Source organism: Callithrix jacchus, chromosome 1 (genome assembly GCF_049354715.1).
Source record: "Callithrix jacchus isolate 240 chromosome 1, calJac240_pri, whole genome shotgun sequence".
Lineage (NCBI taxonomy): Eukaryota > Metazoa > Chordata > Mammalia > Primates > Cebidae > Callithrix > Callithrix jacchus.
In genome coordinates, this window is record NC_133502.1 from 105,880,364 (window position 1) to 105,903,508 (window position 23,145).

At 40.9% G+C, this 23,145-nt stretch overlaps 1 protein-coding gene across 18 annotated transcripts in view; it reads right to left on the reverse strand.

The window, feature by feature from the left end:
- The window catches only part of LOC100894345 (dedicator of cytokinesis protein 8), a 56,903-nt gene that overhangs the window by 15,276 nt on the left and 18,482 nt on the right, over window positions 1-23,145 (reverse strand). For 7 of the 18 annotated variants that reach the window (XM_078367900.1, XM_078367902.1, XM_078367898.1 and 4 more), the window contains exons 5-11: window positions 20,011-20,055; window positions 18,400-18,492; window positions 16,098-16,168; window positions 14,873-15,011; window positions 14,164-14,262; window positions 7,055-7,289; window positions 1,592-1,756 (exon numbers count right to left, since the gene is read on the reverse strand). In XM_078367900.1, coding sequence (XP_078224026.1) covers window positions 1,592-1,756; window positions 7,055-7,289; window positions 14,164-14,262; window positions 14,873-15,011; window positions 16,098-16,168; window positions 18,400-18,492; window positions 20,011-20,055 — 847 coding nt within the window. Of the gene's footprint in view, window positions 1-808; window positions 1,757-3,071; window positions 3,403-7,054; window positions 7,290-14,163; window positions 14,263-14,872; window positions 15,012-16,097; window positions 16,169-18,399; window positions 18,518-20,010; window positions 20,056-22,728; window positions 22,770-23,145 lie in introns of those variants that run through there. The other 11 variants (XM_078367918.1, XM_078367920.1, XM_078367914.1 and 8 more) reach the window with 5 other exon arrangements.

The window sequence follows — 23,145 nt, forward strand, 5'->3', positions numbered from 1 at the left end:
AACTGACTGGAAAAATATTTATTCTCTTCAATGAGACAGTTTCTTTCTTTTTTTTTTTTTTAGTTTCTTAATTTTTAAGAATTATTACAGAAAATCCAATCAGGATAAAATAGTTTTTAACCTAAGAATTTTTTCCCCAGTTAGGCAGCATTTCCAGCCTAAGAGAGGTCAGAGTCATATTTCACAGGGTGAATTACTCCATGAACCCCAATTAATAAGCTAGGTCTATCTAAACAAATTTTTAATTTGTATTATTTCTCAGTGCTCATATTTATGGGGATTTTACAGTGCTGCAGAGCAACCTGGGATTCAGTTTTTCATATTTATGTCCTTTATTCTCAGAATGATGAACTAATTTCCTCTGACACCATAAAAAATATGGTATGAAACTACTTTGCTCTTTGTTATAATGCGATTTGCAAATTTAGGCCATGCTGACCGGTCAAGTCACTGGGATGGATGGGGATCTGATAAAGAGGTTGTCACAGTGCTGCTGAGACACCCTCAAACTCTCTCTGCATCCTCCATGTGGCCACTCCTCCTGGGTAGCTGACATGACTCAATATCCAGGTTTAAAATCTCCAGCCTTGGCTTTACTACTGGCTGTTTGACTTTCAGGAAATGTGTCAACATCACTGCGCCTTATTCTCACATCTGCCAATATTCTCACACCTACCATTGCTGTTCCAACAGTTTGCCCTGAGGAATAACCAAATGAAAACCTCCGGAGCACTCGGTACTATGCAAATTTTCTCAGTAATGACAAAGCTATTAATAATAAACATTGCTTCCTAAGATTTTGTAGATACTTTTTAAAAATTTGATTTATTTCATTTAATATATTATTTTAGCTTTTATTTTGAAACAATTTCAAACTTGGTGCAAGAATAGTACAAAGAACTATCATATACCCTTTAACCAGGCTTATCAATACTTGACATTTCACTATATTTTTTCTATCAGTCTATAAATATAAAAACATTTTTTTTCCTGAACCATTGAGAATGGGTTGCTAATATCATACCCGTTTACCTCATAATACTACAAGGTGTATGTCCTAAGAGCAAAAATATTATCTTTCATATCTATATTAATTTTTAGACGGACTCTCACTGTCACCCAGGCTGGAGTGCTGTGGCACCATCTCAGTTCACTGCAACCTCTGCCTCCTGGGTTCAAGTGATTCTCCTGCCTCAGCCTCCTGAGTAGCTGGGATTACAGGCATGAGCCACCACACCCGGCTAATTTTTTTTTTTGTATGTTTAGTAGAGACGAGGTTTCAGCATGCTGGTTTCGAATGCCTGATCTTAAGTTATCTTACCTCCCAAGTAGCTGTGACTACAGGTATGTGCCACTATACTCTGCTAATTTTGATTTTTATTTTTGTAGAGACAGGGTCTCTTTATGTTCCCTGGGCTGGTCTCCAACTTCTGGCTCCAAGTGATCCTCCTCTCTCAGCCTCCTCAAGTGCTGGGATTGCAGATGTGAGCCACTGCACCCAGCATAGCATGTTTTATTTTGGATTCCACTGCAGTGGAGTGGAGGTGGCGACGCCCTGCCCGCCAGAGTCCCACACTCAGGGCATCTCTACCTGACTTGGGCATGTCCCTTTGTGGCTCCGGCAGGCGGAAGATGTAGTGCACGTAGGAAGCCAGCAGGCAGTTCCTCCCGTGCTGGTTCTTGCTCAGGTCCTTGCTGTTGTGCAGACTGTTGGCGACGGCCACCACGGACTCGAAGGCAAACTGGGAGAAGTTGGCTGAGGAACCAAGAGAAAAATGGGTAGCCCCACAGCTGCTCCTTAAGGGGCCCGTGGTGGAAGTCTCTCCAGGACGGTGACAATGAGTCCCGAACAGTGACCAACACAGCTAGGCCCGGGAAGGGTAAATGGTTTTGGTGAGCTCTGGCACACTGGCTCTAGTACCACAGATGCCTCACATTCCCTCCTTGACCTTCCTCCTCCTGCCACTGAGTAGCATTGATGGTTTTTAACGACAAAGCCGTAAGACCGTCCTGACGTCCTCCCTCTCTAAGGCATGATGTAAACTGACGCTGCTCAGTGGGAGCTGCAGACTGACATGACCACTATCACCTGGTTGCTTACTTAGAAATGCAGACGCTCAGGCCCCACTCTAAGGGGTGTATTTATCAGGCTCTGCATCGTTACAAGATGCCCACGTGACTGCGGTGCACACTGTGTTTGAGATGTGCTGTACAACCCTGATTCTTGTACAGATTAACCTAAAACTGTATGCATATCAAGTCATTCCCCCAGTGGGACCACACACATTTGATTTACTGCATAGACCCTCTCGTTCTGCTGCCCCAAGCCTCTGTAGTTTGGCTCCAGTCTACTTATTCAACCTTGTACCCTGTTTGGCTCAGATTCAACTTCCCTTAAAATGAGGCAGTGATCACATTGCCCCATCATGTCTGCTCTTACCCCCGAGACTTTGCTCATGCTGTTGTCGTCACCTAGAAAGCCCTCCTCACTCCCATCCACAAAGTCACACCAACCCTGTGAATCTCAGGGCAGATCCCACATCCTCCACGAAGTCTTCTGACTCCACACAATACAGGGCTCAAGTGAAACTGAGTCACGTGATTCTCCAGCTATTTCTGCTGGTAAACTGTCTCTCTGTGAAAGGTGGAATCCTTCCCAGGCAAGTTGCATTTCTCATATTTTTTGTGCCCCCACTGCTCCTTCCACTGCATAGACACAGAATAGGTTGTGAATACATGCTTGTGGACTAGCTGCCTCCCCTCACTCTGCCTGTGCCAACACCCCGTGGTCCCCACACCACAAGGTGGCAACTTGCTATGGAGAAACAGCTCAAAACATACAAATATTTTGTCTAGTGAACAAGTCTGTATTAAGTAGCTGAAACATACAAAGCAGTGTGCCACATACGTGAGGGCATAGAAAGCAATCGAGGGAGGGCAGAGCTCTGTAAGAATCTAGTTGGAAGATCAATCCAAGATGGCCGACCACTAACAGCTCAGGATTGTAGCTCCCAGTGAAAGCTCAGAGAACGAGACAACGCCACATCTTTAGATGAATTTTCGTCACTTACCGATTAGCCGATTCCCAGTGGAGGAGCCCCACAGGTCGCCAGCGTGACTCTTGTGGCCGCCGCAGCAGTTTTGCCGGCGTCTCGGCGCAGCAGCTCTTCATGCAGAGCCAACGGGACTGCTTCCCCTACTGACCAGAGTTCGGAGCTCCGGGAAGTCAGAGCCGCTTGTTGCGGACTCAAGAGGGAAGCCAGACCAGAGATTCCCGGGCAGAAGAGCACCATCAGTCTTATCGCTGCTATTTAGGCTGCCACAGTGGGTTGCTCGGATCCCAGCACTGGGAATCAATAAGTCGGACGTCGACTCAGAAACGTAATTAGAAAGGCGGTTCATCTACAATGAAGGGAAAAAAACAGCCTAAGAAGGCCGAGTATACTCAAAATCAGAACCCATCAGCAATGGAACAAGCCCTGATGGAAAAGGACTCATCAGCAACCGAACAAGCCCTGATGGAAAAGAACTCATCAGCAACCGAACAAGCCCTGATGGAAAAGGACTCATCAGTAACGGAACAAGCCCTGATGGAAAAGGACTGTGTTCCATTATCTGAAGTAGGCTTTAAAAGGTGGATGATAAGAAACTTCTGGGAGTTAAAGGAACTTGTTCTAACCCAATGTAAAGAAACTAAGAACTTGGAAAAAAGGTTAGATGAAATGTTGAAAAGAATAGACAATATAGAGAGGAATACAAATGAACTTATGGAGTTGAAAAATACAATACGAGAACTTAGTGAAATATGTACAAGCTTAAACAGCCGAATGGATCAAGCAGAAGAAAGGGTATCAGAGGTCGAAGACCAACTTAATGAAACAAAACGACAAGACAAGAACAGAGAAAAAAGGATAAAAAGGAATGAGCAAAGTCTCCAAGCAATATGGGACTATGTGAAAAGACCTAATATACGCTTGATTGGTGTACCTGAATGTGACGCAGAGAATGAATTCAAGCTGGAAAATACTCTCCAGGACATTATCCAGGAAAATTTTCCTAATTTAGCAAAGCAGGACACTATTCAACCCCAGGCAATACAGAGAACACCACAAAGATATTCCTCAAGAAGACCAACCCCAAGGCACATAATCGTTAGATTCACCAAGATCGAAACGAAGGAGAAAATATTAAGGGCAGCCAGAGAGAAAGATCAAGTTACCCATAAAGGTAAGCCTATTAGGCTTACAGCAGATCTCTCAACGGAAACCCTACAAGCTAGAAGAGAGAGGGGGCCAATATTCAATATACTTAATCAACAGAACTTTCAGCCCAGAATTTCATATCCTGCCAATTTAAGCTTTACATTTGAAGGAAAAATAAAATCTTTTAGGAACAAGCAAGTACTCAGAGATTTTATTACCACCAGGCCTGCTTTACAAGAACTTCTAAAAGAAGCATTATACACAGAAAGGAACAACCAGTATGACCCTTTCTAAAAATACACCAAAAAGTAAAGAGCATTAACATAAAGAAGAATTTTTATCAACGAAAGGACAAAATAGCCAGTTAATATCAAATGGCAGCAACCCTAAATTTAAATCGACCAAATCTCCCAATCAAAAGATACAGACAAAATCTAATGGTATATCCAAAGATATACATAGACTCAAAATAAAGGGTTGGAAAAAAAAAACGTACCAACCAAATGGAGAGCAAAAATAAATAAATAAAAAGCAGGAGTTGCAATTTTCACATTTGACAAAATAGATTTCAAAGCTACAAGGATACAAGGGTAAAAGGATTAATGTAATAGTAAGAGATCTTAACACCCGGATACATAAGACCCATAATGAGATTTAGATTCAAGGAGACAGAAAATTGATAACGATATCCGGGACTGGAACTAAGATCCAGAACAAATAAACTCAATAGAGCTCTCCATTTTAAACACACAAAATATACATTATCCACAAAATCTAACGATATATCTAAAGATATACAAAGACTCAAAACAAGGGGATGGAAAAAAACTCACCAACCAATGGAGAGCAAAAATAAATAAATAAAAAGCAGGAGTTGCAATGCTCACACTTAATAAAATAGATTTCAAAGCTACAAGGATGCAAGGGTAAAAGGATTAATGTAACAATAAGAGATCTTAACACCCAGATACATAAGACACATAATGAGATTTAGATTCAACGAGACAACAAATTGATAATGATATCCAGGACTGGAACTCAGAGCCAGAACAAATAAACACAATAGAGGTCTCCATTTTAAACACATAAAATATGCATTAACCACTTTAAACACTCAAAATATTGATCGGCCATTATTGAAACCCATTTTAGGAATGAAGTAATATTCCTTTTTCCTCTTAAAAAAAAAAAAAAAGAATCTAGTTGGAGGCAACTGCTATACGGATGAAAAGTTAGCCTCCATGCAGGATGTCTGATCTGTGGAACCACAAAACATGCATATCGGGGTGCAAAGCAGAGTGAAAGATTAAGAGGACATGCTCGTCCCTGGCTCTAAAAGCTCCCTCACTTCATTGTCGCAGCCCACTTCCACACGGGCTCACCTTCTACCACCAACTGTGCTACTGACTTTCTTCCTGACACTCCCCCACTTCCATGGTTCTCTGCTGTGCCACACACATCTCATTGCCCCTATTTGGCTATTCTCACTCTAACCCTTCTTCAAGGTCCTCTCTTCATGTGGACCTCTGCATCCTCCCAGATGGATGTTTTCTCACTCTCCCCTTTGATATCACCTTCCCCACCACCACTGTAAAATTTAGCTGTGTCCCTTTGAGAACTTTCATCCTGGGCTGCTGGCTCTTTGCCATAAGTCCTCTGAGGTCTGAGGTGCTCTTTGTTATTGTCACAAAGCCTATAAGTTTTAGTACAGTACTGGGCATATGGATGGTACCCAAAAGACGTCGGCTGGACTGGAGAGCAAAGAGGTATCCAGGCACAGCTGAAAATGGGGGCAAATAAAGACGCTCTACACCAGCCAGTCTACCCTGGAGCAGTTAGGAGAGCCACTGGACCCTTGTCTTGCCTCCGGTATAAGCTTTTGAGATTATTTCTAAGCGAAAATGTACACACTGTATTTAGTGTTACTTTACTAAAAGTAAGCTTTTTTTTTTTTTTTTTTGAGACAGAGTCTTGCTCTATTGCCTAGGCTGGAGTGCTGTGGCGTGATCTTGGCTCACTGTAACCTCCACCTCCTGGGTTCAAGCGGCTCTACTGCCTCAGCCTCCCGAGTAGCTGGGACTACAGGTGTGCGCCACCACACCCAACTAATATTTTGTATCTTTAGTAGAGACGAGGTTTCACTGTGTTAGCCAGGATGGTCTCGATCTCCTGATCTTGTGATCCACCCATCTGCGCTTACCAAAGTGCCAGGATTACAGCTGTGAGCCACTGTGCCTGGCCAAAAGTAAGCATTTAAAATAGACTGTTAGAGAATGGATGAGTTCTGGAGGAGGGATGAGCAGGCAATGACTGTGAAAGGGTATGGGGCTTTACTTGGAGCTGATGAAAATGTTATGAAAGTAGATCACAGCGATCACTGCACAACCTTGTGAAAATGCTAAAAACCACTGAACTATACGCTTTCAAATGAGTTTATCTTTTAACTTTAACAATTGATTGCATTCTGTTTAACTGATCCTTCCCTCCATTTAACATAGGTTGTCTTACTTTAAAGTGTTCCATTTCCTGCTAGTCAAGAAAACAAAAATATCTTAAAGGGAAAATAAATTTATCAATGACCAAAAACAGAATTTAAAAGACTGCCTATATTCATTTAATAAAGTTTACAAAAAGCTAAAACATTAAGAACCCTATTTCAATGTTTCTTTTTCTTTCTAATATGCAGAGAGTCTAAAAGAAAAATAGCACAAGACTTGGCCTCCCTTGAACACACGTCATCAGTGGAAAGGAAGATCACATTCTCTCTGGATTTCTGGAAAGTCAGGATTCATTAAAGAAGGCAATACTTGCTTGCCCCTGCCTCCTCCCAGCCCAGCCCTGCAGGTTCATACCTGTCTGGCCAGCAATGACCATGGGCTGCACAGACAGCTGGAAGAGCTTGTCCAGCACCAGGTGCAGGAAGAGCACGAGCGGCTCCAGGCGGGAGGAGTTCAGGCAGATGATGCTGAGCTTCAGCTCGTGCTCCAGTGCCGTCTCACTGATCTTCTGATCAAGCACGCGGATGGGGAAGGTCACCTGGCTCTCCAGGGAGTGGCAGAGGGTGAAGAATTTCTCCAGGTGGTTGTCCTGGGAAGGAAGAAGGCAGGGCTCATGGGGTTTTGTCCCATCAATGTTCACCAGTGGATTCATAAACATAACCAAATAGCTCTTTATGAGTAGCACCTCTTAGCCAGGTTTCAAACCAGAAGTCCTAAGATATGATGTTTTAGACTGAGGTTATGAACTTCTTTGTAGAATGAGGTGCACAAGATTGGACCTTTCAATAATTATTAGCTAAAGAAAAAATAATTTAGGCTCTGACATGTTCTGTAAACAGAGGTCAGCATACCAGGTAAGTATGCAGAACTCAGACAGTGGCAGGCAAAGGAGGGAGAATGGAATTTCTTTTTAAAGGCTGGTAAAGTGGCAGAATTACAGAGGGAAATGAGATAACAGCAGATAAGAGTTTCAAATCAACTATCCCTGCAAAGTTTCTCAAGCAACAGTACAGGTACCAGGTTCTTTCCTTTCTGTGCTCAGTGGTTTTGTAAGGTCTTTCTATTCCAATGACAAATAAAACCTAAACAGATTTGCGTGTCCCCACAAAGAACTACAGGATTGTTTTTTATTTATCTGTAGACAAGGATTTTCATTGAGTTGTTATCGGCCTGTCCTTCAAAGGCTCCTCTGCTGCACCCTTACCTTCATTATTAACCTTGACTTTTCTTACCTGGGTATGCACAGAGGAAACAGCTTGCACTTCTATATTAAATACTCCCTTATGTCCTTCAGCCCACTTAATGGGAGGATTCTGTAAGGGGACTTTCTGTGTTAAAGAAAAACATTAGCAATCTAATTCCCTTTTCTGATTACTAACAAGCAATGCAGAGCAACTTGACTGGGAATGTAAGGGTTACACCAAACTCTTTAGAAAACTAACATAACTGGTCTTTGAGTCAGGAGCCTGGGATTGAAGTTCAATTCTATACCAAACTAGTTATTATTTATTTATTCATTCATTCATTTTGAGACAGGGTCTCACTCTGCCACCTGGCTGAAATACAGAGGTGCAATCACAGCTCACTGCAGCCTCGACCTCCTGCTCAAATGATCCTCCCATCTAAGCCTCTGGAGTAGCGGGTACTACCGGCACACACCACCACACCTGGCTAATTTTTCTGATTTTTTTGTAGAAATGGTGTTTCACCATGTTGCTCAGGCTGGTCTCAAGCTCCTGAGCTCAAGTGATCCACCTGCCTCGGCCTCCCAGAATGTTGGGATTACAGGTGTCACCCTTCTGGGCCTTAGTGTTCTGTTCTCATACTGCAAGGAGGAGTTGAAATGTGTGATCTGTCTCTAAGTTCCAATCCCGCATGCTAATTCTGGATTCTAGGAATTGAAATAAACTAAGATCCCAGCAATTTCCCCATTAATCAGGACTGTAAGGACAAAGTATAGACTAGCTTTAGGAGACATGAAATTTTAATACTTTTGAGTACCCAACATTACTTCTCCTTTTATCGAAATTTTTCCAAGTGTTTCCAACCTGTTTCTAGGCCTGCTTGGCTCCTGCTCTAATCACTCAAAGTGACTGTTTTATACTGTTTACATATCAAATACCTTTGTAGGCCTTAGAGAAAGCTCCTTGCCTTAAATTCCCATTGCAATTGCATTCCTTTAAAGATGCCCTGCAGTGCTGAGTGAGGAGGGCCTGCCTAGGTTTGCCAGTCTTTCATTGTAATGGAAAGTGGGAAACATTTAATGCTGGGAACATTTAAAGCTATCTGAAGCCCACACAAGCTGGGGCCCAAAGTAAGTTCTAGCCCACACTCGAGTTCTCTTTGAAGTATCAGGAACTTTTAAAAGTCAGTTACCAATATTTGAAAGTCTGAAAATTTCCTATAAAAGACTGCTTTCCTAACTTTGAGTACTGGAAGATATCAAAAAATTGGCCTTATATGCTAGCATGGCACCCATCTGCAGAGTGAAGGAACACAGCTGTGACCTTTAGATGGGGCAGAGACAATCTCCAGAATGAACAGATGCCACCAGAATAAGGCATTCATTGACGTTACTCATCTGCATCCTGTGGGCACTTCAGTTGCTATCTGTGATCTAAAATAGCACTGTTCAGTGGAAATATAATGTGAGCTATTTATGTAATTTAAAGTCATCTAGGCCGGGTGCAGTGGCTCCCACCTGTAGTCCCAGCACTTTGGGAGGCCGAGGCGGGTGGATCATGAGGTCAGGAATTCAAGACCAGCCTGGCCAATATGGTGAAACCCTATGTCTACTAAAAATACAAAACTTAAGTGGGCATGGTGGCGTCCACCTGTAGTCCCAGCTGCTTGGAAGGCTGAGGCAGCGGAATCACTTGAACCCGGGAGGTGGGGGTTGAAGTGAGCCGAGATGGCGCCACTGCACTCTAGCCTGGGAAACCGAGACTCTGTCTCAAAAAAAAAAAAAATCATCTAGTAGCCACATTTAAATAGTAAAAAGGGACTAGGCATGGTGGCTTACACCTATAATTCCAGCACTCTGGGGAGTCCAAGGCAGGAGGATCACATCAGACCAGGAGTTTGAGACCAGCATGAGCAGCATAGCAAGACCCTGTCTCTACTGTTAAAAAAAAAAAAAAAAAAAAAATTAACCAGCCGTGGTGGTGCTCGCCTGTAGTCCCAGCTACTAAGGAGATAAGGAAGCTGAGGTAAGAGGATTGCTTGAGCCTATGAGTTCAAGATTCAGTGAGCTGTGATCATGCCACTATCCTCCAGCCTGAGTGACAGAGTGAGAGCCTATCTCTTAACAAAAAAAAGAACGTGAAAGTATTTTTTTTTTTGAAGAGAAGGAAAGAAAAGAAAAAGTGAAGGAGAGAAAGAAAAAGAGGGAGAGAGAATGGAAATGTTGCTCCATTCCAAAAAATGGGTATTAATAATGGCCAATCAATATTTTATGTAAACTTATGAGTAGGTGTGATGTGGTATTAACAAGAATGTATATTTTGTATATTTAAAGTGGAGAGCTCTATATTTATTAAGTTTACTTGTTCCAGATCTGAGTTCAAGTCCTGGATATCCTTATTAACTTTCTGTCTCATTGAGTCTAAGTCTCTATGTATCTGGGTGTTAGGATCGTTAGCTCTTACTGTTGCATTGATCCTTTTACCACTATATCTTTCTTGCTTTAAAATCTATTTTATGAGATGCGAGAATTGCAACTCCTGCTTTTTACTTATTTATTTATTTTTGCTCTCCACTTGGTTGGTAAATCTTTCTCCATCCCTTTGTTTTGAGTCTTTGTGTATCCTTGCATGTGAAATGGGTCTGGATGTAGCACACTACTGGGTTTTGGCTGTATCTTTTGATTGGGGGATTTAGTCGATTTAAATTTAGGATTACTGCCATTTGATGTTAACTGGCTGTTTTATCCATTCTTTGATGTAAATTCTTCCTTATGTTGATGCTCTTTACTTTTTGGTATATTTTTAGAAAGGCTAATACTGGTTGTTTCTATGTGTAATGCTTCTTTCAGAAGCTCTTGTAAAGCAGGCCTGGTGGTAATAAAATCTCTGAGTACTTGCTTGTTCATAAAAGATTTTATTTTTCCTTCAGTTGTGAAGCTTAGTTTGGCTGGATATGAAATTCTGGGCTGAAAGTTCTGTTCTTTAAGGATGTTGAATATTGGCCCCCACTCTCTTCTGGCTTGTAGAGTTTCTGCTGAGAGATCTGCTGTAAGTCTGATAGGCTTCCCTTTGTGGGTAATCTGACCTTTCTCTCTGGCTGCCCTTAGTATTTTCTCCTTTGTTTCAACCCTCGTGAATCTAACAATTATGTGCCTTGGGGTTGCTCTTCTTGAGGAATATCTTTGTGGTGTTCTCTGTATTACCTGGTGTTGAATATTGTCCTGCTTTGCTAGTTTAGGAAAATTTTCCTGGATAATATCCTGAAGAATATTTTCCAGCTTGGATTCATTCTCTCCGTGGCATTCAGGTACACCTATCAAACGTAAATTAGATCTTTTCACATAGTCCCACATTTCTTGGAAACTTTGCTCATTCCTTTTTATCCTTTTTTCTCTAATCTTGTCATTTCGTTTTATTTCATTAAGTTGGTCTTCGACCTCTGATATCCTTTCTTCTGCTTGAACAATTCGAGTGTTTAAACCTGTGCATACTTCTCAGAGTTCCCATATTGTATTCTTCAGTTCCATTAATTCACTTATATTCCTCTCTAAGTTGTCTATTCTCATTAGGATTTTGTCAAACCTTTTTTCAAAGTATTTAGTTTCTTTACATGGGGCTACATCATGTTCTTTTAACTCACAGAAGTTTCTTATTATCCATCTTCTGAAGCCTGATTCTGTTAATGGGATGTGGTCGTTCTCCATCAAGCCTTGTTCCCTTAGTGATGAGGAACTGTGATCCTCTTTAGAAAAAGAGGCATTCTGATTCTGAGTATTCTCAGCCTTTTTACGCTGGTTCCTTCCCATCATTGTAAATTTATCCACCTGTCGTCCTTGTAATTACCAACTTTCAAATTAGGTCTCTGAGTGGACGCCCAAGTTGTCAATTCCCAGGGCCGATATATGAGCAACCCATCGTGCCGGCCAAAACAGGCGTTAAGACTTATGGTGCTTCTCTGCCAGGGAATCTCCAGTCTCGCTTCCTTCTTGAGTCTGTAATAGGCGACTCTGCCTTCCCGGAGCTCCAAACATCGATCAGAAGGGGAACCAGTTCCATTTACACGGCACGAAGAGCTGCCGCGCCAAGGCACTGGCCAAACCACTGCACCGGCCAGAAGAGTCACGCTGGCAACCTGTGGGGCTCCTCCAATGGGAATCTTCTGCTCCGTGAGCAAGAAACATTTGTATGAAAGTGTGGCATCCTCTCGTTCTCCGCGCTTTCACTGGGAGCTGCAATTCCGAGATGTTAGCGATTAGCCATCTTGGATCGTTCCCCTACGTGAAAGTAATTATATTCCATTTAACTAATATAGCCTAAAGATTTTCAATATGTAATCAACGTAAAAAATTATTAATACAACATTTCTCATATTTTCGCTACTAAGCTTTTGAAATCTGGTGCATATTTTACTTATGGCACATCGCAGTTTGAACTAGCCATATTTCAAGTTCTCAATAGCCACATGTAGCTAGTAGCTATCTTATTAGACAGTGAAGGTTTAAAGGACACTAGGAGAGCCTAAGGGTATATCTATAAACACAGCACAGGGCAAGTAAGAAAAGGAACTAACGTTTACTTAGGAATTGAATTTGTTGCTTGGCACGCATTATCTCATTTAATGCTCACAGCAACATTATAGGCAGATATGGGCTCAGTTGAATCTTTGAGACTTAGAGAGGGTAAGCAACTCACCATGTTTACACAGCTAGGGAGTGGCAGAATCTAGATGCAGGTTTGTCTGTCTCCAACACTCAGGTCTTTCCTATAGCTTAAGAAGATAACTGGAAGTTCTAAAAAATTAGTGTGCAACGTGTTGATGAGAAGGTGGTTTTGAGGGCTACTGAAAGGTGTTGATGTTCAAATCATAAAGACCAATCAGGAAATGTCTGTGGACATACTCGAATTTCCCCTAAGACGGCTTTGAGGAGAGAAGTTTTAATCTACCAGGCATGTGCCTGTGGCCTAGGACAAAAGATGCTTCTCTCTCCAGGGAAAAAGAAAAATAAGAGGAAAACAGCCCCAAGTGAGGCAGTGGATGGTGAAAGAACAGAGAAAAAAGTTGACTTTGGATTCAAACTTTAAAAAGCAAGCATTGAAAATATATCATTAGTGGGATAAAAGAAAATTTGATTACTGACTGAATATTTAATGATAGTAAGAAGTTACAGTTAATTTTAAAGTATGACAATGGTATCGTGATAGTTTTACAAAGCCTTTATCTTTAAAGATGCAGACTAAAATGAAATATGATGTCAGAGATTTACTTCAAAATAATACTTATTGATGTAAACCTATGGAAGGAACTGAGAAGTGTGATAGCAGTGTGACAGCTGGTGCAGTCAGGGTGGACAGTCCCCTGGGCTCCTTTTATTTTTTTGTTGAGATGGAGTCTTGCTCTGTTGCCCAGGCTGCAGTGCAGTGGCGTGATCTCAGCTCACTGCAAGCTCCACTTCCCAGATTAAAGCAATTCTGCCTCAGCCTCCTGAGTAGCTAGGACCACAGGAACCTGCCACCATGCCCAGCTAAATCTTTTTGTATTTTAGCAGAGATGCAGTTTCACCATGTTGGCCAGGCTGTTCTTGAACTCCTGACCTAAAGTGATCATCCCACCTCGGCCTCCCAAAGTGCTGGGATTGCAGGCACCCAGCACCACGCCTGGCTAATGTTTGTATTTTTAGTAGAGATAGGGTTTCACCACATTGACCCCGCTGGTCTTGAAATCTTAACCTCAGGTGATCCGCCCAGGGCTTCCTTTAAATGCGTGCACTGCAGCTGAGTGGATGGGAGAGAGGAAGTGCCAGAAACAGGAAGTGGGAAAGACTACTGGCATTGGGATTGTTAGGGGAATAAATACCTTGGTATCCACCAGAGGGTTGTGACAACACACCCAACAAAGAAACAGCTGGAATCTGGCCTGGGAACCTTTTCTAAGGATTCTTGATAGGAGCAATTGTCTATATAACAATTGGCCTCAGTTTGCCTCCTCTTCTATAATACATTATTCTGGGAATCCCTCTGTGATAGATAATGCAAGGTAATGCTGCCTTGGGTGTAGGTTGCATCTACTAAACCTTCTGATTTGGTGGCATTTAAAAGAATGAGGTTTCATAGTCAATTATTCCTCCCATCCTATCAGAACAATGTGCTCTCTGAAAACACGGTGTGCTCCAGAGAACACGATGAGCACGTTTGGTCACATGGGAATGAGAAGTGATTCTGGGAAGGTGGTCCAAGACCACGGCTGGACAAGAAACAGCTGAGAGCCAGCTTGCCAATTACCTCAGCAGAACGCATGTAGTTGGGTGGCAATTTTTCCAAGGCAACTGGGAGACAGTACGATCCAGTTTGAAGACGTTCATTTAAAAGAATTGGCAGCCACTGAAACAGATGATGTAAATAATAAAGTGGTATTAATTACAGCATATAATTCTGGCAATTTATCTAGCTCACAACAATCAAATGCAACTAAACAATGATTAGATACTGACCAGGCAGTAATTTTGGCAGGAATTTCTGTCCAATTCTTTGCATTAAATCCCCGAGAGCTCCTGAGATGGTAGTATTGATGATTTACTGCTTTCAGAGCCAAAGCAGTAGCATTTTTCTCTATAGCCAACATTCGTGCGTCTGAACATCAATGTTGATTTTACATTTAATATTTTTTAAGGAAATAATTGTTTCTTCTTGGAGGACAGAGCCAGTTCTATATGTAAAGCATGGATATTACATATGGAAATAGTGAACACTGCAATGCTTTTTAAAAAACAAATGAATATTCCTTCAACAACTATCACCCACTAGCTTTCCATTTCTGAAATCTGACATTCGCTGAGGCAAATCACTTCTGCCTCTTGCTATAATTTGGCTTAGCATGTTTTGCTACTTCTGACAGGAAAAAATCAAGTGAATAGAATTTGGTTGTTTATCTTTACAGGGACCTCAGATATACCAAAAACTGCAGTGAATCAGCAGGCTGGAAACAACTCACCGAATATCCCAGGAGAGTTTCCACGGAGCCTCCTTGCTTCTGCTGACAGCTGATATGGTAGAAGGTGAACAGGAGGTAGTGATTTACTGTGAGCTGAGCAGGGAGCTTAATTTTCACTTCTTCATAAAAGTCAGGAGACCTGTTTCAAAAGCACATTATAAACAAATAACTTTTAGCAAGAATGAAGACTTCTCCGATTATAAGACGCCACAGCCCCTTTGCTCCTTAGAACTTGCCTGGGTCTTTGCTTCTCATTTTACATTACTCTGATCTGAAGCTGGAAGTCCCGGAGACCAAGCTTATGTTATTAGATACACTTCCCATACACAAAACTGTTCATGAACTAAAGGCTTTGTCAGGAAAACAAAAAACAGAAACCACCTCCCCCCACACAATGGAAAACCCCAAAAACTTAATTTGAAGAAAGGATGAGGTTTGGAATCCTGCTGTGACCTCCTTTTTCCATCTCTGCCCAAGGAAGAGAGCCTCGCACCTGGCTGCACTCACCAAAGAGTAGAAGCAAATGAATGATGCAGGAAGGAAAAGGAACCCGATTTTACTGAATTGTGAAGCCCTAGATGCTTCATGAATTACAAAGGTTTCATGTACATGACCTCACTTAATCCTCATCCCCAGCCCAGAATGTGCTTAAATGGAGGATTTAAATAAATATGCCCAGGTGATGAGGCCAGGACCAAATCCAGTTCTGTCTGACATTGTGCAGCTGTCCCTCCTTCTCTGTGAAACATGAATAGCAGCATAGGCATTATCCTGTGACTCCATTTACCGGTGGGACAATGAGTGTTCCACTTCTCCTTTGGTCAGCCTAGGCAGGCAGTGGGCCAGGTGTCAAGTGGAGCGGACAGGGACACAAGGCAAGGGGAGCTGGATTGTACTTCTGGCCTCCTTCAGTGTCTCAAAGCAAGTTACAAAATGTGTTTTCTTAATTAACGTAATAAAACCTCTTTGCATCACACTAGAATAGAAGCCTCCAGAAAAGTCAAAAGTATACTGGATTCTTGAAGACATGTTCTTCTTTCAGTCTTGGTTAATGGCAAACTTATATACATCTTCAACACAGAGTCATGGAAGTGGTATGGATTTCCTTGACCCCTGAGTTCCTGAATTATAAAAATAGTTGGGAGGAATCACCCAGGGGACGTGGAAAAACCAGGAGATGATAAAACTGTCTTGGTGTATATTTAGAATGCTGAAATAGACTTACTTATTATGGTATGTAATGGCTGCGTATACTTCCTGCAGAAATTCAGGCCCACTGGACTTTCCAAAGATGACCTGTTTACCAGTATGGAAAGGATCAAATTATCAGTAACATTTGGGTATATCAAATTAACGATTATCAGGCCAACAGGATGTTCTGGTCTCAGAGAGCTGCATTTTGTATAATTAAGACTGCTGGGTTGGCCGGGAGTGGTGGCTCATGCCTGCAATCTCAGAACTCTGAGATGACGAGGTGGGCAAATGGCTCGAGCCCAGGAGTTGGAGACCAGTCTGGGCAACATGGTGAGACCTCCTCTCTACAAAAAATACAAAAATTAGCAAGGCATGGTGGCTCATGTGTATAGTCCCTGCTAACTGGGGGGCTGAGGCAGAATTGTTTAAGCCTAGGAGGCACAGGTTGCAGTGAGCCGAGATAGCACCATTGTACTCCAGCCTGGGCAACAGACCCTGTCTCAAAAAGAAAACAAGGCCAGGTGCAGTGGCTCACGCCTATAATCCCAGCATTTTGGAAAACCAAGGCCGGTGGATCATGAGATCAGGAGTTTAAGTCAAGCCTGGCCAAGATGGTAAAACCTTGCCTCTACTAAAACTACAAAAATTAGCCAGGTGCAATGGCAGGTGCCTGTAATCCCAGCTACTTGGGAAGCTGAGGCAGAGAACTGCTTGAACCTGGGAGGTGGTGGTTGCAGTGAGCTGAGATCACACTCCTGCACTCCAGCCTGGCGACAGAGTGAGAATCTGTCTCATAAAAAAAAAGAAAAGAAAACCAGTACTCTCTCTACTCTGCCTCACTGCCTAGAGGTCTATCCAACAGGGCAAAGTTACATACCTTTGCCTTGAGTGAGAAATCCCCAGTCCAGGTTCTTCTTTCTCTAAACATATAGACCTAGCCACTTAGGTGATTTGACTCTCCACTGCCTTATCCATATCTGTGCTATTTAGAAGAAGATAACTCCTTCGGCCTGAAGCAGCGTTTAAGATGCATTATGAACAAGCGTGCTCACCTTTGTGCCGAGAAAAAAGCTCTTTCCTCTAAATACAGTAATCCCAACACCAGAACCCCGGGCTAAGAGAATAAAGAACTTACTGGACATTACTCCACAGTCACCCTTGGCTGGGCATCTTGGCTGCTACAGGATCTGCACAAGCATAACTGGCAGTTCGGCAGTAACATGCCAGGGGCATGAGCAGAGAGAACTAAGAGGAGCCCACCACTGCCTCAAGACACACTTCCCTTTATTGGGAAGACAGGTGGGACACTTCTCTTTATTGGGAAAACAGGTGGGACATTAGGAGAAAGGTTTTTTCCTTTCTTTTTCTGTTTTAGAAAAGTATATTAAATGAGTGTGGTGGCTCATTACTGTAATCCCAGCACTTTGGGAGGCTGAGGCAGGTGAATCACCTGAGGTCAGGAGTTCAAGATCAGCCTGGCCAAAATGGTGAAACCCTATCTCTACTAAAAATACAAAATTAGCTGGGCATGGTGGCACATGCCTGTAATCCCAGCTACTTGGAAGGCTGAGGCAGGACAATCACTTGAATTTGGCCGGCAGAGGTTGCAGCAAGCTGAGATCACACCATTGCACTCTAACCTGGGCAAATAGAATAAAACTCCGTCTCAAAAAAAAAAAAAAAAAGAAAAAAGAAAGGTATATTAACTAACGCCTATGACTTATGGGAAATAGGAATAGCTAACCACCATCTCATTTGGCAGCAGATAGTTTAAAAAGCATAAATTCTGGCATTTTGGGTTCCTTGGCACACAATGCATTACACATATATATATAAAATTTGATTTCTACTTTGCCTCAGGATGAAGATCCACTCCTAGAAGGTCTGTGTTTACAATTACTAGGCAGTACTTGGTATTTATTAGCAATGTGGACCGAGGCTTGGGTAAGTGTATAACGCAGTGTGTGCAAACACAGTGTGTATAGTGTGTGTATGGAAGACACTCAGCAAGCATGGTACACATGCGGAGCCATCCCTTTACCTTGAGTGGGGTGGTCCTAAGGGCAGTGTGAAAAGATTTTATGATTTTTTTAATCATCTAAAACAACCTGTATGTTCCAAGCTCACTACAGAATAAATGAAGAGATTTTCAAGTAAGACTGACCCTGTTTCCCCATTATTATCCTGGGAACAGAAGCCCTCGCACATGCTGAGCAGTGCTGGCCAGGAATAGACAGACTCTGTACCCTGATGAGTCCTGGATGTGATCCATGTGAATTGACAGAATGTGCAGCCCACCCTGATTTGAGGCAAGTGTTCATTTCCCTCCTTACCGGCATCGCGTTGACAGCATCTTCTCCACACATAAACTGGATCTTTATTGTAATGTTCTGGGCTGATGCTAGTTTGTCAGCAAAGTTCAGCCTCTGTGGGTAGACATAGAGAAGATTTCTGAAAAAGAAGGGATAAAGAATGAAAAAGGTCTAGAGTTTATTTTAACTAAGTTCGCCGCAAATGCTGAGACTTCCATTCATGGGGTGCTTTTTCCAAAGTTCTTCCTCTTGAAGTGAATTATTACTGGAGGAGTGAATTACTTGATTCTTCCTCTTAAGTCACAGTCATCTGAAAATAACCCCTATTGCTCTCTCTTTTGCTACAAGAAAAGAGTGCTGCAGCTCACAAAGTCTTAATGTCTTGGAATGTGGAACTCAGCCTAGAGGTAACTGTATCTCTGACAGACAGATAAAGAAAGCAAAACAGGTCCAGCTCATTTCAAATAAAACTCATGGCCATAGGTGATGGCCTAATGCCATTCTTTTCTTTTTCCCTTCCTAATCTTTATGGAGTAGTCCCCTTTTCTTACTGGCACAGCACTCGTATTGGCTTAGCTTTCTGTTCTCATATAAGATGACAGCTCAAACCCCCAAGCTCAATTACCGTACAACAACAACAATACGAATAATATATCCATTCATTTGACAACTATAGGACAGGTACTATGCTACGCAGTGCCTGGGTAACTTGCATATGTTTTTCTTTCTATTTGCATTATTTGTAGTAGATTCCACTCAAATGTAAGTTCCACAAGGATAGGGATTTTTCACTGATGTTTCTGATCCACGGATGTATCTCCAGCAGCTAGAAAAAAAAATTCTCATATTCCATCCCATATCTACTAAATCAGAATCTGAATTCAAATGTGAGTAAAGTGTCAGAAGCACTTTAAGACAACAACACAAAAACTGTGCCCTCTCCCTCCCTCCATCTCTCTATTTTTATTTTTCTTTAGACAGAGTTTTGCTCTTTTCGCCCAGGCTGGAGTGCAATGGCACGATCTTGGCTCACTGCAACCTCCAACTTCCAGGTTCAAGCAATTATCCCGCCTCAGCCTTCTGAGTAGCTGGGATTACAGGTACCCGCCACCACGCCTAACTAAATTTGGTATTTGTAGTGGAGACGGGTTTCACCATGTTGGCCAGGTTGGTCTCAAACTCCTGACCTCAGGCGATCCACCCACCTTGGCCTCCCAAAGTGCTGGAATTACAGGTGTGAGCCACCGTGTCTGGCCTGTTGGTGCACTTTCAACAGGGTTACTGTTGAAGACTGTTCTGTCATTATCCATCTGAAGATCTCTCAAAAAATTTCTCAAACAACAAGAACCATGATAAATCACTTATTAATAATATAAACCATGTATCCAATTTCCATTATTGCTATGTCTTTCAGGAAGATCAGAGACAATTTAACATTTCAAAGTTCATAACGGTGTCAGACCATATATTCTAAACTTGACCTGGGGTTGACAGTCTCTTCTTCATTTTCTCTGATCTTAGTTTTTATTTATCTAGTCTTGTCATCTTACTATAGAGATTGTTAGATGTCTCCTAAATCCACTAAAAGTAAAAGAAAGAAACAAATAAATAGATGAACAAATAAGAACTTACCAAGGTCTTGGTCATTTTTGGCTCTTCGGACAAAGGGGCAGAGATCTGAGTAAACAGATGGGAGAAGGAAGTGTGCCAGTGTCACCCATGGACACAAATATACGTTAGTGCCCATGTACCTTACTCAAAAATTTATTTCTAGAGCTACAACATTAAAATATCATCCCATCATCGCATATTGTACAAAGATTTAAGTGCAAAAGTTTTACCATAACATGGTTAATAAAAAAGAAAGATTAGATTATCCAACATAGTGGTTGTAGAAAAAAAAAAAATAGAAACATTTAAATATCCAATAATTGTGGATTGCTTAAATATTTTATAAAACATCCAAAGGACATGCTGTTCTACTATTACATTATCATACTATCTGATTTCACAGACCCTTTAAGTTATCACCAACCCTGGTAACTAACCCCTCATTCTCACTCTTTAATCTGCTCTAAGTGTCAGTTGCTACCCAGTGCCTCTACTCTCAAAGCCATTATTGAAATCTCAAATTCACTGATTCCCATGAGCCCTGAATCATTCATCCTATAATTCCTGATCTGAGAGCCTTCAATTCCTCTACTCTAATGGTCCTGGCACCCTACCAATCAATCCCATGTCCCCATGACTAGCCTCCATGCCTGTATCTCCATCAGACATCCTAAGAGTCCCAATCCTAGGCACACCTGTACCTGCACTGGGGGCCTTAGCACACAAACACATCTCCCACCGCTGACAGAACTAGGCCATAAACTCCTCCACACACGAAAACAGGAACTAAATCAATGAACAAATCTGGGAAAATTACTGAATGTATAGCATAAATTTATAAATACAAAACACTTCTAAGTGTGAAAAACCAGACTATTGAGAGAAAGAATGAAGGAAATAAGAAAACTCTTCATTTGCAGTACTGAAAGCGAAATGATGTCAGAAATAGCAACTAAAAGACCACTCTTCTGTCAGGACAAGAGAGACATTTTCAGAAATAAAACCACTTGCAGAGAGTATCTCAATCTTTGAGACAAATACCGAAAAAAGTTGTCCAAATAAATGTAAAATGAATCGCACGAGAAATCTTCAATAGGAAAATACTGTTCAGTAATAATTCTTGTAAAATATATATAATTACAAAAAAGGACAATGTGACAATATGATCAAGAGGACACTAAAGAGAAAATTAATAATGTCCTATGATAAAACATTCCTAATCATCTCAGGAAAAAACAGAAAAAATGGGGTACAGAATGGAAACAATGAGGAGAAATTTCATCCATCCAATCAAAATATATAAAGAAAAGGCAGAAAATAAAAAGAGCTAAATCGTCAACATCAAATGGAAGGCATACAATCAGATAAATGATTATTACAATAAATAGAGGTAAAATTCTATCAACAGAGACTATAAGTTGGATTCGAAAAAAACAAAGGTATCTTGTAAACAAATAGGTAACGTAACATTAGAAACAGATATGGATACAAAATAAATCTCTGGCCAAAGACACATCACCCAAATGCAATAAAAGTAAAAACAAGTGGTCGGGTAATTATCAACGTGGCATTTTTAAAATATAGTCTCGATATTAATCTTATATATGTATGTATGATCTGCAAATATTTTCTTGCAATCCATGAGTTGCCTTTTCACTCTACTGATAGTGTCCTTTGATGCACAAAACACTTTTATTTTGATTAAATCTATTCTCTTATTGGCCATGCTTTTGGTGTCTTTGATCCAAGAAATCATTGCAAAACCCAAATCACGAAACTTTTCCTTTATGCTTTCTTCTAAGACCTTTATAGTTTTAAGTCTTATGTTTAGACCTTTGATCCAGTTTGAGTTCGTTTATGTATATATACTATGTATATATCCACATGCAAAGAGTGAGGTTCGGCTCTTATTTATACTATATACATATATACCATATGTATATATATATAGTATAGTATGTATCATACATAGTATATATGTATAAAGTATATGTATATACATAGTGTGTATATATGCATATAGGAACAGTATATAATATATATACAAATATACTATATATATACACATACATTATATGTTATGTTTTAGATATATATACAGATATATTTTAAAAAGCTCAACATCACTGTTTATTAGAGAAATGCAAATCCAAACCAAATATATTGTTATATATTACATATGCATTACCTAGAATATATTAATCAGATATATATTATATATTACATTATGTATATTATATATTATTATATATAATGGTGTTTATATCATTATTACATATCCAAATGAATATAAATCATTCTATTACAAAAATACATGCACGTGTATGTTCATTGCAACACTGTTCACAACAGCAAAGACAAAGACATGGAATCAACCCAAATGCTCATCAATGGTATACTGGATAAAGAAAATGTGGGGTATATATACACCATGAAGCACCATGCAGCCATGAAAATGAATCAGATCATGTCTTTTTCAGACACGTAGATGAAGTTGGAAGCCACTATTCTCAGCAAACTAACACAGGGACACAAAAGCAAATATTACATGTTCTCACTTATAAGTGGGAGCCGAACAACGAGACCATGTGGACACAGGGTGGAGAACAACACAGACTGGTACTTGTTGGGGGAGGGCAGTGGTAGGGAGAGCATCAGGAAAAATGGCTAATGCATGCTGAGTTTAATACCTAGATGATGGGATGACAGATGCAGCAAACTACCAAGGTACACACTGACCTGTGTAAGAAAACTGCCTGTCCTGCACATGTACCCCAGAACTATAAAGAAAATAAACACACAAATAAAATTTTTAAAAATTATCTTAATTGTATGTGGGTAGGTCCCTTTGATTGAAAGTGAAATGGAAACAATTAAAAAAAAAAAACCTTACTATTCAAAATTTACAAAACTAAATAAGAGTAAAACAAATTTACATTTTGTCCCTGGATTGATATAAGACAAAAACATTGTGTGGGAAAGCTGGAGTTGAGGACGAATGAGATTCTGAGAATAAAAATCCCTGGTACATAGTCAAAGTTTCAGAGTCAACTTCAGATTTTCAAGGATTATAAAATAGATAACCTCATACCACCGTCTCCAACAGATAAAAGAAACCAAATAATATCTGCGTTCCCGGGAGAAAGAATAGAAAAT